Source organism: Tachyglossus aculeatus (assembly GCF_015852505.1).
Source record: "Tachyglossus aculeatus isolate mTacAcu1 chromosome 12 unlocalized genomic scaffold, mTacAcu1.pri SUPER_6_unloc_1, whole genome shotgun sequence".
In the NCBI taxonomy this organism is placed as follows: Eukaryota; Metazoa; Chordata; class Mammalia; order Monotremata; family Tachyglossidae; genus Tachyglossus; species Tachyglossus aculeatus.
This window is the reverse complement of record NW_024044828.1, coordinates 3,593,614-3,611,843: the sequence shown is the minus strand read 5'-3', so window position 1 is coordinate 3,611,843 and position 18,230 is coordinate 3,593,614. Positions and strand designations below refer to the sequence as shown.

Genomic DNA, 18,230 nt, shown 5'->3' with positions numbered 1-18,230 from the left:
TAATCCCAGCTCTACCACTTGTCTGCTGTGTGACCTTGGGCAAATCACTTCACCTCTCTGAGCCTCAGTTACCTCATCTGCAAAATGGGGATTAAGGCTAGAAGCCCCACATGGGACATGGATTAGGTCCAACTTCATTAGCTTGTTTTTACCCAGCACTTAGAACATCGTAAGTGCTTAACAAATACCACGATTATTATTATCATTACTAAGAAGTCGGGAGAGTACAATACAGCCAAGTCGGTAGACAGTTCCCTGACCACAAGGAGCTCTCCAAGAGAACTGAACACTCTAACCTGAGTTTTCATTACAACTTTTAGATGTGGCGCAATTGAAGGAATGAGGGAGAGTTCTTCCAACAATATGAGTCTGTTCTAGGTATAAAAATATCTATTCATTGGTACAAGTTCATTCAGAGCAGGAAAGTGCTAGTGAGCATAGCATTGGTCAAGGTTGGAATTAATAACGATAATAAAATAATAATAATGATAATGATGATGGCATTTGTTAAGAGCTTACTATGTGCAAAGCACTGTTCTAAGCGCTGGGGAGGGTACAAGGTAATCAGGTTGTCCCACAGGGGGCTCACAGTCTTCATCCCCATTTTACAGATGAGGTAACTGAGGCCCAGAGAAGTGAAGTGACTTGCCCAAAGTCACACAGCTGACAATTGGTAGAGCCGGGATTTGAACCCAGGACCTCTGACTCCCAAACCCGTGCTCTTTCCTCTGAGCCACGCTGAAAAAGAAATGTTAAATGTTAACTGTGTGCCTAACACTGTGCTAAGCACTGTGATACATGCAAGGTAATCAGGTTGGGCACAGTCCCTGTCTACATGGGGATCACAGTCTAAATTAAAAGAGAGTAAGATTTAATCCCCATTTTACAGATGAGGAAACTGAGGGACAGTGAAGTGACTTGCCCAAAGCCACCCAACAGACAAGTGGAGGAGTCAGGATTAGAACCCAGGTCCTCTGACTCCCAGTCTCATATTCTGAATGCAATTTAATTCTGAATTAAAGTCCTGGTCTTCCCAGGCTAATAAGAGGCTTCTCCTAAGAAGCCCTTCTGAGCTTCACCAGTGGACAACACAAGGACAGGCTGTCCGCCGATTCCATTTTCTCTGCTTCTTTTTCGGAGCGATCCCTGGAGGAAACCTAGAGGGATTTGCTAGCCAGGTTTTTGCTGGGAAACAAGCAGCTGGTGACTGGCTGGGTGCTAATCGGCATCGCTGGCCTCAGCAAGCTGCAACTGCATCTTGCAGAGCTCCTCGACCGTGTGGAAAGTGAATGGGGGAACCTTCCTCTCGGGGAGTCATTCAACCCTCATTCAGCCCACAAAACTCAATCTGTCACCAAACCTGTCGGTCCAACCTTCAGAACATTGCTCAAATTCGCCCTTTATTCTCCTTCCAAACTGCTACCGCATTAATCCAATGCTATTCTGCCTTGATTACGAGGAGGTCGGCCTCCTTCGCTGACCGCCCTGCCTCCTGTTCCTCCCCAATTCAGTCTATACTTCATTCTGCTGCCTGGGTCATTTTTCTACAAAACTTTCAACCAATGTTTCTCCACCCCTCAAGAACCACGATTGCCCACCCACCTCCTCATCCAAAAGAAATTCCTCATCATCGGCTTTTAAGCACTCAATCACCTTGCCACCCACCTTATCTCACTGCTCTCCTACTCCAATCCAGCCCACACACTTCACTCCTGTAATGCCGACCTACTCACTGTACCTCGCTCTCATCTATCTTGGTGTCAACCTCTTGCCCACGACCTGCATCTGGCCTCCCTCCCTCTCCATATCTGACGGACGCCTTCAAAACTTTACTGAAGGCACATCTCCTCCAAAGGGCCTTCCCTTCCTCTTTTCCTTTTCTTCAATTTCCTTCTGCGTCACCCTTGTACTTGGATTTTCTCCCTTTATCCACCCTCCCTCAGCCCCATAGCACTTATGTACATATCTGTTATCCACTTATTTATATTAATGTCTGTCTCCCACTCTAGACTGTAAGCTCATTGTGAGGTGGGAATATGTCTGTTATATTGTTATCTTGTGCTCTCCCATGCACTGCTCTGTTCACAGTAAGTGCTCAATAAATACTACTGACTGATTGATTCTTGATTCACCTGGCCATTGCTTCAAAGCTCTCTGTAATTAGCTACTAGATTGACAGCGATAAGCATTCCTCTAGCAAGATTCACCCTTTGCAGAAGAGTCCAAGCAGTGAACAGCCCAAATAGTGCATACCAAAACTGTGTTCTCAGCATCTCACTGATTTGCCCCTTCAACTCTATTCTGCATAAATCCGAAGAAAACAAACAGCACAAGGAATAAGTATGTTCCATTAAAGAAGGTTGTGGCCACCAATTCTCCGCTTCGCCCCCAAAATATAATGCGCTCAATAATGTGGTAAACATCAAGTCAGTTTTCCAAATACACATTTTAGAATTCTTGAGGACAGCGGTCATGTCTATTAATAACAAATCAATACATCAATCAGTGGTATTTATTGAGTGCTGCCTGTAAACATAGCACTGTACTAAGCCCTTGAGAAAGTATAATTCAACAGAGTTTGTAGACATGTACTAACTCTATTGTATGCTACCAAGCGTTTATTTAGGACTCTTATTCTTATTTAGTCTTATTTAGGACTTAGAGAAGCAGTGTGGCTCAGTGGAAAAAGCCTGGGCTTTGGAGTCAGGGGTCATGGGTTTGAATCCTGGCTTTGCCAATTGTCAGCTGTGTGACTTCAGGCAAGTCACTTCACTTCTCTGTGCCTCAGTTACCTCATCTGTAAAATGGGGATTAAGACTGTGAGCACCCCGTGGGACAACCTGATCACCTTGTAACCTCCCCAGCACTTAGAACAGTGCTTTGCACATAGTAAGCGCTTAATAAATGCCATTATTACTATTATTATTATTATTACTCTACAGACCTCTACAGGATTCTACAGAAGCAGCATGGCATAGTGGATAGAGCATGGGCCTGGGAATCAGAAGGTCACAGGTTCTAATCCCAGCTCCACTACTTGTCTGCTGTGTGACCTTGGGCAAGTCACTTGTCTTCTCTGGGCCTCAGTTACCTCATCTGTAAAATGGGGATTGAGACTGTGAACCCCACGTGGGACAGGGTCGGTGTCCAAGCCAATTTGCTTGTATCCACCCCAGTGCTTAGTACAGTGCCTGGCACACAGTAATCACTTAACAAATACCATAAAAAAATACTCTGCATGGAGTAAGTGCTCAAAGAATACAACCAATTTATCAATAGATTGCTACAATCAGTCAGGATGGTATTCTAGACCAGGCCAGACTATAGGATACTCCCATCAAAGAAATCCCATTTAAATGCATACCATGTTTCTGGTCAATATAGAGAAATCTCGCTTATATGCTTTTTTTTCTTAAAGAACATCCCAGAAAATAAATGATACCAGGCTCTAAAGAGCAACATTATCCACAACAGAATGTTCTCACACTCAAGTTCTCAAGTTCCCATATTAAAGATACCATTGCAGGGCCCATTGCCTTTTTGATTTATTACATGCAGGGTTCTTTCATACCTGGTGTAAGGAGGAAGAGGTAAAGTGATTCTGGTCCATTTGTTGAATGTGTCTGACACCAGGATCCTCTGGAGATGGTATGTGTTGCATTCTACGTTGGTCGGTAAACAGTCTCTCAACATTGGGTGCCAAGATAGTCCAAGGTCAACTGAATATTCCAGCTCAATAGCTAAAGGTGGCAAGTTTAGAACAAGTTTAGAATTAGTTTTAGCACATCTATAGCACTTTTTTAAATTTTTTTTTCAGATAGCTACATACATGGCAGTGAAAAATGCATGGGGGTTTCTTAGGGTCAGAACGCTCGTTTTTAAATTTTACAATCTGTGAAATAGGGAGGATATAGCCCAGAGATTATAACACAGAGAGAGTTTATCAGCTTTTGTCTCTGCATTCAAATCTATTGCATGAAAATTTGTACAGGATTTAAAATATAAGTGCTTCCTTTCTCAATTTTCCATCGATCTACTATAATTTAAACTATACTCTATCTCCACTGCAAACTCTTTAGGGGCTGCACCTATTTATCTCCTGTTCCCTGGTGAGACAGAACAAAACTCCCTTAAATACCTTCTCTTTGATGGTTTCACTATTCTAAGTACAATGCCAGGATTATATTCTCATCCCTTGCTGGTCACCTGATGAAATATCTCCCAACCAAAGGTCTTCTCTTAAATCCATTGCCACTTAACCCAGTTTTTATTCCAGTGATAACAAGATGAAGTTTTCTAGTCTAAATTATATGTGCAAGATCACCAGATTGGAATATCAAGCTGATTGCAGAAGCAGAAGGGAGTGAGAGAAGAGGAAATGAAGGCTTAGTCAGGGAAGGCCTCTTGGAGGAAACTTGCCTTCAATAAGGCTTTGAAGGGGGAGAGAGTGATCGTCTGTCGGATATGAGGGCGTTCCAGGCCACAGGCAGGACGTGGGTGAGAGGTTGGCGGTGAGATGGATGAGATGGAGGTACAGTGAGAAGGTCGGCATTTAGAGGAGTGAAGTGTACGGGTTGGGTTGGAGTAGGAGAGCAACGAGGTATCAAGTCCTTACCATAGCAGGAGTCCGTGACGGAGCAGGAGGCTGCGAAGTCCAGCTGCAGGAAGGAGTCCTCGTTCACAGCCACGTCAGTGCTCACCACGTAGCGCGTGCTGGCCTTCTCGATGAACACCAGGGCGTCCCCGGTAGAGCCGCACACGGGCATTTTGGTGCCACCGGGGTGAAGCAGCCATTTCCTACTATCTAGGGTGGTGAAGTCGTCCTCCAGGATGGTGTTCCCGGAAATATTCCCGCCAATGAGAATCTGGAAACGAATGGGAAGAGCGAGCTCAGTTTACAACCGGGAGAGGGAGGGGAGGGGTGGCATAATCCCCATTCGGCAGATGAGGTAATTGAAGCACAGAGAGGTGAAATGACTTGCCCGAGGTCACACAGCAGTCTTGTGGCGGAACCAGCTAAACGACCTCCCCTCTACATCCCCTAAGTCATCCCCTTAGTTGTGTACCTCTTAAGCAGATAGAGAAGCAGCGTGGCCTAGTGGATAGGGCACAGGATTGGGAGTCCTGTCTCTCCCCGATTCAATCTATCCTTCACTCTGCTGCCCAGATTATCTTTCTAAAGAAACGCTTTGGGCATGTCACTCCCCTCCTCAAGAATCTCCAGTGGTTGCCTATCAACCTTCGAATGAAGCAAACACTCCTCACTATTGGCTTCAAAGCTCTCCATCCCCTTGCCCCCTTCTACCTCACCTCCCTTCTCTCCTTCTCCAGCCCAGCCCGCACCCTCCGCTCCTCTGCCGCTAATCTCCTCACCGTGCTTCATTCTCGCCTGTCCCGCTGTCGACCCCTGGCCCACGTCCTTCCCCTGGCCTGGAATGCCCTCCCTCCACACATATCTGCCAAACTAGCTCTCTTCCTCCCTTCAAAGCCCTACTGAGAGCTCACGTCCTCCAAGAAGGCCTTCCCAGACTGAGCACCCCACCTTCCTCTGCTCCTCTTCCCTTCCCCATTGCCCCCACTCCCTCCGCCCTTCCCTCTCCCCCTCCCCACAGCACTCGTGTATATTTATACATACTTTTTACTCTATTTTATTAATGATGTGTATATATCTATAATTCTATTTACCTATTCTGATGGTATTGACACCTGTCTACTTGCTTTGTTTTGTTGTCTGTCTCCCCCTTCTAGACTATGAGCCCATTGTTGGGTAGGGACTGTCTCTATTGCCAAATTGTACTTTCCAAGCACTTAGTACAGTGCTCTGCACAACGTAAGCACTCAATAAATATGACTGAATGAATTCAACTCTTTCCGAGTTGGCTCAGAAAGAGAACTGGCAAAAGGCCCTTGGCTCACTGAGCCCCCAGAAACCGGCCACTCAATAATAATAATAATAGTAATAATAATAATAGTGATGATAATAACAGTTGTGGTATTTGTTAAGCGCTTACTATGTGCCACACATTGTACACACAAGCAAATCGGGTTGGACACAGTACCTGTCCAGCATGGGGCTCACAGTCTCATTCCCCATTTTACAGGTGAGATAACTGAGGCACAGAGGAATGAAGAAACTTGCCCAAGGTCACACAGTAGACAAGTGGCAGGGCCGGGAATAGACCCCACAACCTCCTGATTCTTAGACCCCTTCTCTATCCATTACTCCAAGCCGCTTCTCCTCGCCACAGTGCTTCCAGTACAGTGCTCTGCACGCAGGAAGAGCTCGATAAATACGATCGGTGGGCTGAATGACTGAATGATGGGGACAGGGCTGGGGCCGGAGGGGGCACTGACCTGGTCGATGACCCACGGGCTGAAGAAGTGCCCGTTCTCGGACGGCTGCCACCAGCGCAGGCGAGTGGAGCTGGAACGGGCTTTCAGAGGGATCTCCAGGGCAATATACCTGCCGACGTTGCTGGAGTTACTGAACAGGAACTCCTGCATTAGGCTCCAGGAAAGACCGCCGGTGAGGGAATACTGTAAGAGCACAGGTTGGCTCCTGGGGTCCGGAATGCCTTTCCCACATCCAAGTCTCATGAAGAACTGCACAAACCTAACGTGGGTGACAATTGTCAGAAGGCATTTCTTCAAAAGAGAATCCACGGAAATTCAGAAGTGATGGGGTGGGGCATTCAGACCTCAGATGGAAAGGCAGAGGGAGGTTTCTGTGAAGATCATCATCAATAGTATTTATTGAGCGCTTACTGTGTGCAGAGCACTGTACTAAGCGCTTGGGAAGTACAAGTTGGCAACATATAGAGACAGGCCCTACCCAACAGTGGGCTCACAGTCTGAAAGATGAAGATGACTGGTCGCTCACCAGAGTTTTCCTTTTTGAGTGTGAAGATCAATCGATGGATCAATCAGTGGCATTTATCGAGTGCTAAATAAACTCACTCAGTGGACAGGATGAGAGTAACTCTGTGCCAGCTTCGGCAGTGACCCCTTTCTACCTCTGGATAGCAAATTTGCCAAGAGTGATTTAGGTGCTGCATCTAATAATGAATAATAATTGCGGTATTTTTTTTCAACGTTTGCCATGTGCCAAGTACTGTATTAGGAGTTGGGGGAGATTCAAAATGATCAGATTGGACATAGCCCCTGTCCCATATGGGGCTCAAGTTAAAGTAGGAGGGAGAACAGTAAATGAATCCCCATTTTACAGATGAGGAAAATAAAGCCCACGGTCACACAACAGGCAAATGGTGGAGCCAGGATTAGAACCCAGGTCCTCTCAATCTCAGAGCAACGCTCTTTCCACTATGCCACACCACTTCTCTGGACTTTGGTCTACCGTCCCTGCAATTCCTGCCATATGTCTGATTTGCTGATCTCGTGTCGACCCCAGCTTTTAGCACAGTGCTTGGCATGTAGCAAGCCCTTAATAAATACTAATGTTAATTCAAGATGCTAACTTCATCCTAGGAGGCCATATCTGGTTTTTGCTCCATCACCTTATAATTATAATAATTGCGGTACCACGAGCTAAGTACTGAACTAAGCACTGAGGTAGATAATAGATTATCAGGTCCCACAGGGGGCTCACAGTCTAAGTAGAAGAGAGAAATGGGTATTGAAACCCCATTTTGCAGATAAAGAAACTGAGGTACAGAGAAGTCAAGTGACTTGCCCCTGGTCCCACAGCAGACAAATGGTGGCACTGGGATTAGAACTTTATGACTATAGTCCTCTAGACTGTAAACTCACTGTGGGTGGGGAATATGTGTGTTTCTTGTTGATCGCACTCTCCCAAGCGCTTAGTACAGTACTCCACAAACAGTGAGCGCTCAACAGATACAACTGAATGATTATGACTAGAGAGCCATATCATGCAGCTTGCTGTGGGCAGGGAATGTGTCTGTTCATTGTTGTATGGTACTCTCTGCCCACAGTAAGTGCTCAATAAATACGATTGACTGACTGAGATGAAGAGAGGTATATAACAATTACGTTTGAACCAGCGGGATGATTAAGGATCAGCTTAACAGCCCCCGGGAGAATAGAGAGCCTGGACTTTTCCCCAGGAAGGTCCCGTCTTGGGAGTTCTCCCCTATTCCTGCTTCCCCCAAATAACGCTGAGACCCTGTCCAATGTGAGATGTGTCCCTCTGGACTCGTGTTCCCTGAGGGAATTGGAAATGAGTCAATGGGCACTGTAGAAGAACTCTGGAAAGGTTACCTGGCTTGGGACAAGTCCAGGTCCCGGGTCATCAGCATGCGCAAGCCGTCTTCATTGAAGAAGAGGTTGTTTCCGCTGGAAAGGATTCCGCACTTCCGGGATGCCTTGCCCCCACTCACCAAGAGGAATCGATCGGACTCCAGCTGACCTGAGGGCAAGGACGATACACTGGTGCTCTGCCCTTTTTTTTTTTAAGTGGTACTTGTTAAGCGCTTACTACGTGTTAAATACTCTTCTATGCACTGGGGTAGATACAGTCCTTGTCCCACATGGGGCTTGCTGTCTACGTATGAGGGAGAACGAGTACCCCCATTTTACAGTTGAGAAAACCGAGGACAGAGAAGTGAAATGACTCGCAAGGTCACACAGCAAGCAATTGACAGAGTCGGCATTCAAACCCAGGTCTTTCTGTCTCCCAGGCCCATGCTCTCCCCATTAGGTCATGCTGATTCCCCAATACCATCTGGACACAGTCCCTGGTCGGGTGTGTTTTTTTTCCAACCCTGCTTCCAGGTTCCTGGCTATGGATTAGCAAAAGGATATCTACCCACTCCAGGAAGCTCCTCAAAGCGCAGGCAAGCCACCACAGGGCCATATGTATAGGCCTGCAAGAAGGCCATTCTTGAATGAAGGAGAATCCCCTGATTCCTGGCTGCTGGGGGGAGCTCTGGAGGGAGTTGTGTGGGGTTGGAGGACGTGAATAAGGTGTTGTGGAATAGCTCTATGGAGATGTTTTCAGAGCAGGCTACTGCTCCTCTTCCTGGCTGGAAAAGTGGAGGCCACCCAAGAAGGCACTGGGGAAAGGTCCTAATTCCCTCTGAGACAATTAATAATTACAGTACTTGTTAAGAACTTACTCTGTGCCAAGCACTGTTCTTAGCACTGGGGTAGTTACAGGGTAATCAGGTTGCCCCATGTGGGGCTCACAGGCTTCATCCCCATTTTACATTTTATACCGAGGCCCAGAAAAGTGAAGTGACTGAAGTGACTTGTCCAAGGTCACACAGCAGACATGTGGCGGAACCAGGATCAGAACGCGGGTCTTTCTGGCTCCCATGCTCTATCCACTATGCCACACTGCTTATCACATCATACCTGGAATCCTGCCCTCACCAAGGTGTGGACGGGCAAGGAGCAGAGGGGTTTTTGAAGGTCAGTTCCTCTCGAATATACACCCCGACCAGCCATTTCCACCCACAGAGAGTGAGGGGCCCACCCAAAAGTTGGACAGGGAGGTCCAAGAGGGGTGAGTTTTGCATGCACCAGACTCAAACTCCCCCCTCACATGGTTGGACCCAACAAGAAAGTCAAAGTGTCCTGAGGATTTAAACCCTTCTTAATTGGGACCAATCTCAGGATCCCAGGTCTCTACAGCCACGGTCCAGAATGCTTAACAATGATCACAGCCTGTCCATGACGTATTCTGTTCCTTTCACAGCTCTAAAGGGACACCATCTTTTCCAGTTCGGAATCCCTGGCGGATAAATGAAATGAATGCTAGAAAGGGAAAGATAATCACCTTCAAAATCATCCTTGAGGAAGTCAGGGTTTTTGGTGCTTATTTTGCAGGTAGGCCCCGAATATCCGGGATCACAGATACATTTTGTTCCATTGACGCAGCTGCCATGCCCGTTACACATCTCCTCACACTGGGGGCCAATGTAGATATTATCAATGGCCCAAGTCACGGGCTGGGAACCAGTGGGATAAAATCCCTGGTACCAGCGGAATCGGACAGATCTGGAAAAAAGATCTTTATTAGCTCTCAGGAATCAACAGAATGGGCTCCACCTTAGATAAAAGACTGGCTTTCCTCAAATCCCTGTGGACAATTATTCATCATCCTGGTACTAACTGAGTGCTTACTGCGTGCAGAGCACTGGACTAAGCGCTTGGGAGAGTACAATGCAACAATGTTACAGACATATTCCCTGTCCACAACGAGCTTAAAGTCTAGAGGGGGAGACAGACATTAATAGAAATAAACAAATTATGGATACGTACGTAAGTGCTGTGGGGCTTGGAGGGGGGATGAATAAAGGGAGCAAGGGAGGGTGACGCAGGAGGGAGTGGAAGAAAAGGAAAAGAGGGTTTAGGTAAGGTCACTTGGAGAAGATGAGCCTTCAATAAAGCTTTGAAGTAGAGGAAAGTCACTGTTTGTCGGATATGAAGGGGGTGGACGTCCCAGGCCAGAGGCAGGACTTCGGTAAAAGGTCAGAGGCGAGATAGACGGGATCGAGGTACAATGACTAGGTTGGCATTAAGAGAGCAAAGTGTGCGGGTGGGGTTAGAGGACAGCAACGAGGTGAGGTAGGAGGGGGCAAGGTGATTGACTGCTTCAATCAATCAATCAGTAGTATTTTAATGAGAGAGTTGGGAGAGTTCAATACAGTGGGTGGGTTTTGGCACGTTTCACCACGCTGACTGAAATACAAATACATAATCTTGGCCTGATCTGCTGATCACCAAACTGCCAGCAGCAGCCCCACAAACGCCCATCTGGAATTCGATTTTTCTTTCCAATACATGTCGCCATTTAGGCTTGGCAAGGGGAGCTCCTTCCCTGTTGAATTTCCAGACTGCCGTACTGCGGGAAATGGATGGCTTTTCCTTTGAACAGAAGCCAACATGGAGTTTTGCCTCCAACCCACTGTTTATTCAAATTTCTGAATACAAATAAGCTCCCTATGTGGGCTGTTTATCGCCGATACACCTGGCTAGATGTGAAACCAGTGAACGGTGGGACAAACGGATGGTGGGAAGGTCTCGGGTTGCTGGGACTTCCTCCGGCCGAGATCTCAGTCTGTGGCTCCTTGGGGTGACCCTCCCGGGGGAACGCCAGTGTCCGCGGCAGGTGGGAGTATTGCGGACCTGCAGTGGCAAGAGCAGGCTTTCGGAGAACAAGGACGGGCCCACAACACTGCTTCTGGGAAATTAGGTTTTTGTGATAATAACTGTGGTATTTGTGGGCAAGGAATATGCCTGTCAACTTTGTTATTTTTATTATTATTAAATAGCCATTGGTTAAGCTGTTACTAAATGCCAGGCACTGTTCTAAGTGCTGGGTATTGTATCTATCCATCAATCAATCAATGGTATTTACTGGGCGCTTACTGTGTGCAGAGCACTGGACTAAGTGCTTGAGAGAATACAACATAACCATAACAGACACATGCCCTGCTCAAAACAAGCTAACACAGTAAGTGCTCAGTAAATACCATTAATGATGATGATAATGAAGGTTTAACCAAGAGACCTTCCCCAACTAAGCCCTCAATTCCCCCGTTCCCTCTCTCTTCTGCATTGCCTGGCATAGTGGATACAGCACCGGCCTGGAATTCAGAAGGACATGGTTTCTAATTCCGGCTCCTCCACTTGACTGCTGTGTGACCTTGGACAAGTCACTTCTCTTCTCTGTGCCTCAGTTACCCTATCTGTGAAATGGGGATTGAGACTGTGAGCCCCACGTGGGACAGGGACTGTGTCCAGCCTGACTTGCTTGTATCCACCCCAGAGCTTAGAACAGTGTATGGCACATAGTAAGTGCTTAACAAATACCATTATTATTATTATTATGTAAGACTTGATATTCACCCCAGCTTCAGCTACACAGAACTTAAGTACTTACCCATAATTTATTTTAATGTCTGCCCCCCCAGTGCTTAATACAGTGCTCTGCACACAGTAAGTGATCAATAAATGCCATTGATGGATTGATTGATTCTGCTTCGTGTGTTTCCAGAATTTTTTTTCCAGTGGTACTTAAGCGCTTATTATGTGCCAGGGACTGTACAGTGCACTGGGGTAGATAAAAGATAACCAGTCAGACACCGTCACTGTCCTACACAGAGCTCACAGTCTTAATCCCCATTTTACAGATAAGGGACCTGAGGCCCAGAGAAGCGAAGTGACTTGACCAAGGTCACACAGCAGACAAGTGGTGGAGTCGGGACTGGAACCCAAGAGGCCCAGGCTGTTCCACTAGGCCACGCTGCTTCTGATCCAATTTGAAAGAACCGCTGCTCTGAAACAAGCAGATTTAGGCTGACGGCAGGCCCAGCAGTCAATGACCTCGGGCTTCCCGGGGGGAGGAAGGGGACACCCGAAATATGCAGGATGTGTGGGGTGGCGGGAAGGGAATCGGGGAGGAGTCTTACCCACAGAGGTGTAGTTTCCCAAAATGGAGGACCTCCCTCCTCCAGCCCTGCATGGTGCCGGGGTAGTATGTGCTGCTGGGGTGGTGTTCTGTGGAGCAGAGGGAGCTTGCGTGGCTACTGCTACTGCTATAGCACAGAGGCAGCAGTAAATGCCAAGTGGCCCCCAAATCCCTGGAGAACTCCAGCCTCACCGGATCCGCAGATGAGCTGTCTGTGGAACAGCCCACATTGATCTGGGGAAAACAGGTGGAGACACGGATGAACCCAGAGGGACACACGTATGCTGCTTCCGCTGTCCGGAACGGTGGGATCAGTACAGTTCTCCTATTATTTTTACCTTTTCTTGGGCCTCTCAAAGCACCTCAGAACCTCCCCACCCTGGCAAACACACACACTATTCCATTTTATATCTGGGAGGTCCAAAGCACGATACAGGCAAGTGGGTGTTTCAGACTAGAAGAGTATCACCCCTCTTGACTCTTAATTTTTCAATTCCAAGACTCATCCGGACTCGCATTCTCTCCCGTCCTCCTGTTCTCCACAGCACCACATGTGCCCTGCAACGTCTCTTCTCCCACAGAAAGTGGAGCTTCTCAAATGGCTGACATTTTTAGTGATTTGAAACAAAAATGAATGAGAGAGAGGAAGAGAAAGGGAGAGGGGAAGAGAGAAAGGGGGGGGAGAGAAAGGGAAAGAGGAAATAAAGGAAGAGAGGGAGAAGCGAAGGGTAGGCGTGGGGAAAGGAAGAAAGGGGGAGAGGTGAAGAGGGAAAAGGGGGAGAACAGGAAAAGAGGAGAGGTGAAGAGTAGGATGGGGGAGTGGAGGAAAGGGGGAGAGGTGAAGGGGGGACGGGGGAGGAAAGGGAGAGAGGCAAAAGGAAAAGGGGGGAGAGAGAAATACTCAGGGAAGAAGAGGACATAGAAGGAGGGCGGTTTGGAAGATAGGAATTGAATGAGCCAGTGCGAAAAACTGCTCTGAGATGGCATTTTAATAATGACAGCCTGTGATTTTGTCAGAGAAAGGGAGTCCCTAGAAGTAGGTGTCCAGTAAAGTCAACAGGCAATTGTCAGAAAAGCAAACTGTGGCCTTGGACGGAAACAGTAAGTGGAGGAGGAGGCTTCCAGGTGCTGTCGTGTTCCATTCAGGACCAAACTGTATGTCATGTTACTGAACGCGCTTACTGCCTTGCCCAGATCACAGCTGAAAGCCAACAGTTTGGTGGAGTCGTCCTCTAATTTCAAGAGAGGTGAAAATGACTAAACAGATAAATGAAGCTAGACTCGGGAAAAACGCATTTGCCTTTTCTGCCAGGCGGAGCCTGGCTTCAGATGGTCAGAGTGTGTCGGGAGGTGGCCGTGCTGGCCCTTCTCAAAGATGGACACCATGAGGCTTCTCTCGAAGATGGTTGTGCCACTGCCTTTCTCAAGGATGGCTGCTACAGGGTTTCTTTCAACAATAGTAGCACCATTGCCCTTCTTGAAGATGGTGGTGGGTCAGAAATGGTCTGCTGGTCAGGGTCTTGGAGCTGAGCCTTTCGGGATGCTCAGTCAAGGGGCAGTCATGAGGGTGGCATGGCTGAGGGGAAGTGGGTGGAGAAGAGCTCTGCCTCTAAATGTTGAACATGACATCATTACGTCACACTGCTTAGGCAGCATCATGTGAGACACAGTGGGTGGCTGCTTTGACACCGCATGGGAGCCACCTAATTTCTGAACCTAAGCCCTGGCCTAGTCACATTACTTTTTTTAATGGTAAGCCCTTACTACGTGCCGGGCACTGTTCTAAGCGCTGGCCAGGGATTGTCTCTATTTGTTGATTTGTATTTTCCAAGTGCTTAGTACAGTGTTCCGCACACAGTAAGTGCTTAATAAATACGATTGAATGGGGTAGATATGAGGTAATCAGGTTGGACACAGTCCATGTTCCACATGGGCTTCACAATCTTCATCCTCATTTTACAGATGAGGTAACTGAGGTACAGAGAAGTTAAACGGCATGCCCAAGACCACACAGCACACAAATCACAGAGTTGGGACTCAAACTCAGGTCCTTCTAACTCTCAGGTCTGTGCTCTATCCATTAGGCGATGCTGCTTCTTTTCTGGTTCCTGAATTTTGGATGTGAAATCTAAAACTCGGCTGCATCTCAGTCAGGGGAGCTGGTTCAAACTGGCCATAGTCCTGACCCATTTTAAATCAGCCTGGCCTAAAGGCGGCCTTAGCTAGATTTCCTCTGGTCTTGTGAGGTTAATGATGTAGAACGCCAGTATAATGAAGCCTCGGACACAGGCTTTCATTGCTTGAAAACACAGTTATCTGCCTATATATTATTAATTAGATTTCCTGAAAAATGTAAAAGGGTATCAATATTGATGAGACGAACTGAGCAAATTACTCAAAATAGCCCAGCACTCCACACATTAGCATTTTATCTCTCAAGCCCTCTGATTTATAAAGATGAATATTCCACCCTCCAAGCAAAACCGGGCTTTGGCTCAAGCTATATTTAGGGGAGTCAATGATGGTGCCTGTTCTCTCTCCCTGTCTCCGCCTGAGGCCTTTACACCCTCCCCTTGTCTGCTCCCCAGTATCGTGGGTGCCTTAGCTGTTTACTTTTCATTCATTCAATTGTATTTACTGAGCACTTACTGTGTGCAGAGCACTGTATTAAGTGCTTGGGACAGTACAATATAACAATAAACGGACACTTTCCCTGCCCACCATAACCTTATAGTCTAAAGAGGGAAATATTAATTGTGGAATTTGTTAAGTGCTTACTATGTGCTGAGCACTGTACTTAGCACTGGGGTGGATACAAGCAAAATGGTTGAACACAGTCCCTATCCCACATGGGGTGCCCATTATTTATCCCCATTTTACATATAAGGTAACTAACTTAGGCCCAGAGAAGTAAAGTGACTTACCCAAGGTCACACAGCAGATAAGTGATAGAGCTGGGATTACAAACCAGGTCCTTCTGACTCCTAGGCCTGTGCTCTATCCACTAGGCCATGCTGCTTCAAATTTTGGGGCGGCAGGAGGCACCACTGGCACTGCCAAGTGCTTAGTACAGTGCTCTGCACACAGTAAGCGCTCAATAAATACGACTGAATTAATGAATTAATGCCATCCTGTCGGCAGCCTGTGCCAGTTCCCACCTCTTGGCATGCCCCTAAAGGTGCTGCGTGCCCTGGGCATGGAGACTGGCAAAGATGAATGCATCATTCTCAAGCACGGCACAGTTGACAATATATTCCTCCTCCCTACGCACAAGCCCAAAGCTTTGTTCCTCCAGGAAAATAAGATAGCTCATTTGACCATTGTGTAAGGTGAACTGCCTGAATTTTTAGAGCCCTTTGCATTTCTCCAAACAGGGAAACTGGAAGCGAAGCATTGCTGTTACCGTTTCACAGATGGAGAAATGGAGGCCCGGCGAAACTAACTGCCTTGCCCAAAGTCACTCAAAAAGCCAGCATCACAGGCAAGTCTGGAACCCCGGCTTCTCATCCTGGATACGGTGTTCCCTAGAACCTGCCTTTAATGGTTATGGCTTTCCTCTTTGAATGTGTTACTGGAAACACTGATTGGTTTTAATTTTCTCACAGGTTAGTTGCAGGCTGTCCCATCCTCTGTATTTTCAGGGGACAGATTTCAAACCCTGAAAGTTTAGGTTGGCAACAGGCAGGTTTAAATGGGTCCACATGGGGCATTGCGAAGCAAGCTAAAACAGTGATCAAATCGGGGAGAAAATCAGAACCGCAAATCAAGAGAGATCCCACAGTTACCAGGCAGAAAATAAACAGAAACAAATCCCAGACCGTTATTTCGTTATGGCCACCAAAAACGGGACTGATGGATAAGATCTCTGCATCCTGGCACAAACGTGGTACTTTCAGGCCATGCCCAATTGCCAGCCTCCCAAACTATCTAGCCCAGGCCTCTATCTCCGCAGGGGACACTGGAGAATTTGGTGGAAGTGTGGGGTGGTTGCCCTCCTCGGGCTCCTGGCTTCCTGGTTTTGGGAAGATGGACTCTATTTTGATTCTTTATCTGGGGCTTCATTCTAAGCATGATTTTGGCTCACAAGTACAGGGTGCTCTCCAACAAGATAGAAGGGAGGGAGTACCTCAAACTGGATTACGGTGTCCTCATTCACACTCAGATCGCGGGTGGTGATGGAGTGCTCGCCAACTTCATTGGACACGAATACCATGGCCGAGTCTTCCTCGCTGTCACAGAGAAAAAGCCGTGAAGAAACCATTAACTCCCAACCCATGAGGTGGAGGTGAGCATTTGCGAGGTGAATTTGACTCGGTTACTCACGGGGCCCCTTTCGAAGAATATGGGCAGTAAAGTCCAATGTTCCCCCCGGGGTAGAAAAACCAGTTGTCCTCTTTGGGTCCAAAGTCGAATGTGTCCAGGAGAATCGCGGGATTGTTGAGATTATTTCCATCAACAATGAAGTCATCTACCAGCCAGATTTCTTCTTTCTTGCCTAAGGCAGTGTGAGAGGAGAGCATTTGCAACAGTGAAAAGGGGTGGGATAATTTGGCTCCTTAGGCAAAATGGAGGCCAGCCGGAACTAATAACCACAAGCTAAGCATATGCTCCCTGAACAAATAAGAAACACAAAATGCATGGCAGCTTATTTACAATCCTTAATGTGTGAAAAATTGTATTAAGAATCTCTCAACCATCCCAAATTGACCTAGCAAGAAACAGACACACTAATTCAGGAAGCTGCGATGGGAACACCACATTAAAACACCAGGCCTAAGCCCAATCTGAAGAGCCAACAAAACTCGGGGTTGAAAATAAATGCTTTATATTATATAGGAAATGTGGGATTTGCTCTTCACTTCTAACCCCCACTTTGACCAAGCCCTTTGCTTAGGGAAATACTGCACAGGGGCTGGTGAGAAGGATGTGACTTTAACCTGTCTCCATCCCAGAATTCCACAAAAGTCTTGGAACTTGAGTGGGTTGGACAGGGGGATTCAAGGCACAAGCGGAGGGGAGGGAACAGCGTGGCTGCTCAGGAAAAGAAATGGTTCTAGAAGCGGTGGACCAGGCCCAGGCCAGGCGAGAATTTGGAAATTCCCTGGCGGGACCAGTAAGAAAAAGCCTTCTCTCCAATACTGTCCAAAGGTGGTGGAGATTAGTAGTGGGCGGATGGAAACCACCAATAAAGTTGCAGGAGTTTCCTGGGGCTCAACCTTCTAGCTTTCCTTCAGCTAATGGGGATCTGGAGTTGGTGACTTCCAACAATATGAGCTGAGCCGTGAGGAGAAAGGCCTGGAGTGTCTGGGGGAAGTGTTGCTTGATTCTGCTCTAGGTTGTGCCACTGGGACTCAATGAAAGCATTCGTCCATCATTATCCCATGGGAGCCAGGTTGCCATTAACTGACAGAACACCTCAGCAGGAAGAAGCCTTTCTTGGCTTCCCTGGAAAACTAACTCTGAATACTACGTCGTGTTATTGGGGAAGGTGACTTTTCTACTCCTCCTCACTAAATGTGTGGACCCGCTAGAAGCTTTCAAAACAAATTGGTGGAGAATCCAGAAAAGAGGGATAGTTATCTTCATTAGATGTGGACACCATTTGACATGGATGGTGTTGATGTTTTCTTTTACAGTCTCCTTAGAAGACCAAACACTCAAGGTGATATTTTGCATTGAGAGGATAGTCTTGTACACTTCTCTGATGGCTAAACTAATTTTTATTTAGAGATGTCATTTTAGAGGCAATACTTCCTTGATTTGGGGGCTTATTTGTTAACTGTCTACTTTTCAAAGGCCTCACATAATCCTGATGGTGGCTTTGTGCTTGATCTTT

The 18,230-nt window shown here is 47.0% G+C and overlaps 1 protein-coding gene across 1 annotated transcript in view; it reads right to left on the bottom strand.

Moving 5' to 3' along the window:
* RELN (reelin) overlaps window positions 1–18,230 on the bottom strand; it is a 368,099-nt gene that overhangs the window by 52,165 nt on the left and 297,704 nt on the right. The window contains exons 40-47 of the mRNA XM_038740909.1: window positions 16,718–16,889; window positions 16,521–16,623; window positions 12,396–12,628; window positions 9,758–9,978; window positions 8,239–8,386; window positions 6,355–6,613; window positions 4,616–4,865; window positions 3,572–3,740 (exon numbers count right to left, since the gene is read on the bottom strand). Of these exons, the coding sequence (XP_038596837.1) occupies window positions 3,572–3,740; window positions 4,616–4,865; window positions 6,355–6,613; window positions 8,239–8,386; window positions 9,758–9,978; window positions 12,396–12,628; window positions 16,521–16,623; window positions 16,718–16,889 (1,555 nt within the window). The remainder of the gene's footprint in view (window positions 1–3,571; window positions 3,741–4,615; window positions 4,866–6,354; window positions 6,614–8,238; window positions 8,387–9,757; window positions 9,979–12,395; window positions 12,629–16,520; window positions 16,624–16,717; window positions 16,890–18,230) is intronic.